The sequence below is a fragment of the Vicia villosa genome, linkage group LG6 (genome assembly GCF_029867415.1).
Source record: "Vicia villosa cultivar HV-30 ecotype Madison, WI linkage group LG6, Vvil1.0, whole genome shotgun sequence".
Lineage (NCBI taxonomy): Eukaryota > Viridiplantae > Streptophyta > Magnoliopsida > Fabales > Fabaceae > Vicia > Vicia villosa.
The window spans coordinates 102,086,163-102,088,367 of record NC_081185.1 but is presented as its reverse complement, the minus strand read 5'-3'; the positions used below and the strand labels follow the sequence as shown (position 1 = coordinate 102,088,367).

Sequence of the window (2,205 nt, the reverse complement as noted above, 5' to 3'; positions counted from 1 at the left end):
TCAATATGAATGCAGCATGGAAAATAGCATAGGATCAAAAATACTAAGGAAGTTTTGATTGAAAAAGAAGTGTAACTATTTGATTTCAATATCTTTTCTTAAGAAGTAAATTGCACTTAGCAATAACTATTTGATTTCAAAAGAGAAATACATTCTGTAAGGTTAAGCAACAACATTTTCTACATTAAAAATAGAGCAGGTCCTAAAAATTCATTTCATAGAGAAAATACTTAGATCATGTTCCTTCTTTTTTGCAACATTAACAGGTTCCACATCCTTCAAAATCATAAATCATTATTCTTCCATTTCATTTATTCAGTTTGTTTTCTCAATCCCTCTTGATATCTTCAATGATTTTAGCTCATCTATCAACTGCATCAAGTTGTTGTAAGAGGATCCACCCTCCTCTATACTCTTCTTTGCTGCATCACCAAGTTTTCTTGCTCTCCTCCTCATTTCAATGCTCTCTTCTTCACCTCCCATCAACACTGTCACAGCCTTTGCAATCTCTTCTTGTTTCACCTTTTCATCCTCACCAGTAGTCCAAAACTTGTTCACTTTTGATCCAACAGAAACACCTATCTTCAAAACATCAACAAGCAACTTCTCATTGTAAAACTGCTCGGCGAACATTGGCCATGTGATCATTGGCAAACCAACACTCAAGCTTTCAAGAATTGAGTTCCAACCACAGTGAGTCACTATCCCTCCTGTTGCAGGGTGATCCAATATCACAAGCTGTGGTGCCCAATTCCATATGATATATCCCTTTTGGCTTTCCTTCATCCTTTCCTCAAAATCATGAAGAAACCCGTCTTTATCTTTATCTCCATCTTTTTTCCTCACAACCCAGATGAAATTATGACCTGAATTTTCAAGCCCATGAGCTATCTCAATAATCTGAGCATAACAAAGCCTTGTCAAACTTCCAAAACTTACATACAAGACAGAATCATTTGGCTTAGAGTTAAGCCAATTCAACAATTCTGACTCTACAGGAATGTTTCCTTCATCCTTGTTGATCCATGTTGAAACTGGTCCTGCACTCCATACTTTGATTCCTAGTGTTCTCTTGTAAAGTTGCTCATAATCACTTTCAAGTTCATGAAAGCTATTATACAGTGTTCCATAGCTTTTGCTTTCTGATTCATATATTATATTTAAAAAATCTGAGAATGCATTTCTAGTTTTAAACCACTCTTCTAACTGCAGAGAGGTAATCTTAACGTTATGTGGAATTCCAGGAATTGAAAATAATTGAGAATCAGAAACTAAATTCTCATGAGGCTTATACTTTCTGATAAAATGAGCACAACAACTAGAGAAGTAGCTTGAGCTGTAATAGTAAATCCTTGGAACGCCGAGTTTTGCAGCGGATTCAACTGTCCAAGGATAAAACATGTCTGAGACTATACAATCTGGTTGAAGATCTTGAAACAAAATTTCAATTTGATCTTTGAGCATTGAAATTCCTTGACTGATTTTACCAAGCATTTCTAAGGAAGTGCCGTCTTTGACGTTTTCAACGCCGTCTGGGAGACCAACTTGAGATGAAGGAAACTGAATCACAGAAGTTTTGATTGAATATCCAGACAACAAGTCACTGTCTATGGCTTTCTTGAATAACAAGGCATTGGCTTGTGTAGTGATAATGGTGACATTAACACCATGTTTTGCAAATAATCTCGCTGTGTCAATCATTGGGTTCATATGGCCAGGAGTTAGATATGGTAAAAAAGTAACATTGAGTTTTTGGGATTGTGATTCCATTTTTTTTGACAAGTTGAGAGGAGAAATACTACTCCAACTTTTGTTTCCAAACTCAATCTGTGAGTTTACCTTAGTTTCAATGTCTCTTATGCAAGTTTGCTGAGGTAACTGATATTAGTTTTATATGATTTTTTAGTGTTGAATGTCTTTGTTATAATTATTTAATGACTAAGCCGGTTCATCTCTTTTTGTTTGTTTTTGAGTCTTAACATAATTGGATGTTTCTTTTATTCTTTTTATACTGTTATTGGAATTTGTTTATTTGCATCCTTGGAATTGTCTCCTCTTCTTGTACTTCTCTTTTTGTATTTTTTTGGTAAGAAATTGGAATTCTATTATTTAGTGTAAGCCAACTTTGAATGAATTTGAATAAATCATATAAAACTACATGACATAGTTATAATCCATATTTCTTATGAATTTCTCAAAGGACAG

The 2,205-nt window shown here is 34.4% G+C and overlaps 1 protein-coding gene across 1 annotated transcript; it reads right to left on the bottom strand.

The window, feature by feature from the left end:
- Positions 1 to 278: 278 nt before the first annotated feature.
- LOC131611982 (soyasapogenol B glucuronide galactosyltransferase-like) lies at positions 279 to 1,812 on the bottom strand. The gene has a single exon (XM_058883797.1). It carries the CDS (start codon positions 1,768 to 1,770, stop codon positions 316 to 318), a length of 1,455 nt encoding a protein of 484 aa, XP_058739780.1. The 5' UTR covers positions 1,771 to 1,812; the 3' UTR covers positions 279 to 315.
- Between the last annotated feature and the right edge of the window lie 393 nt (positions 1,813 to 2,205).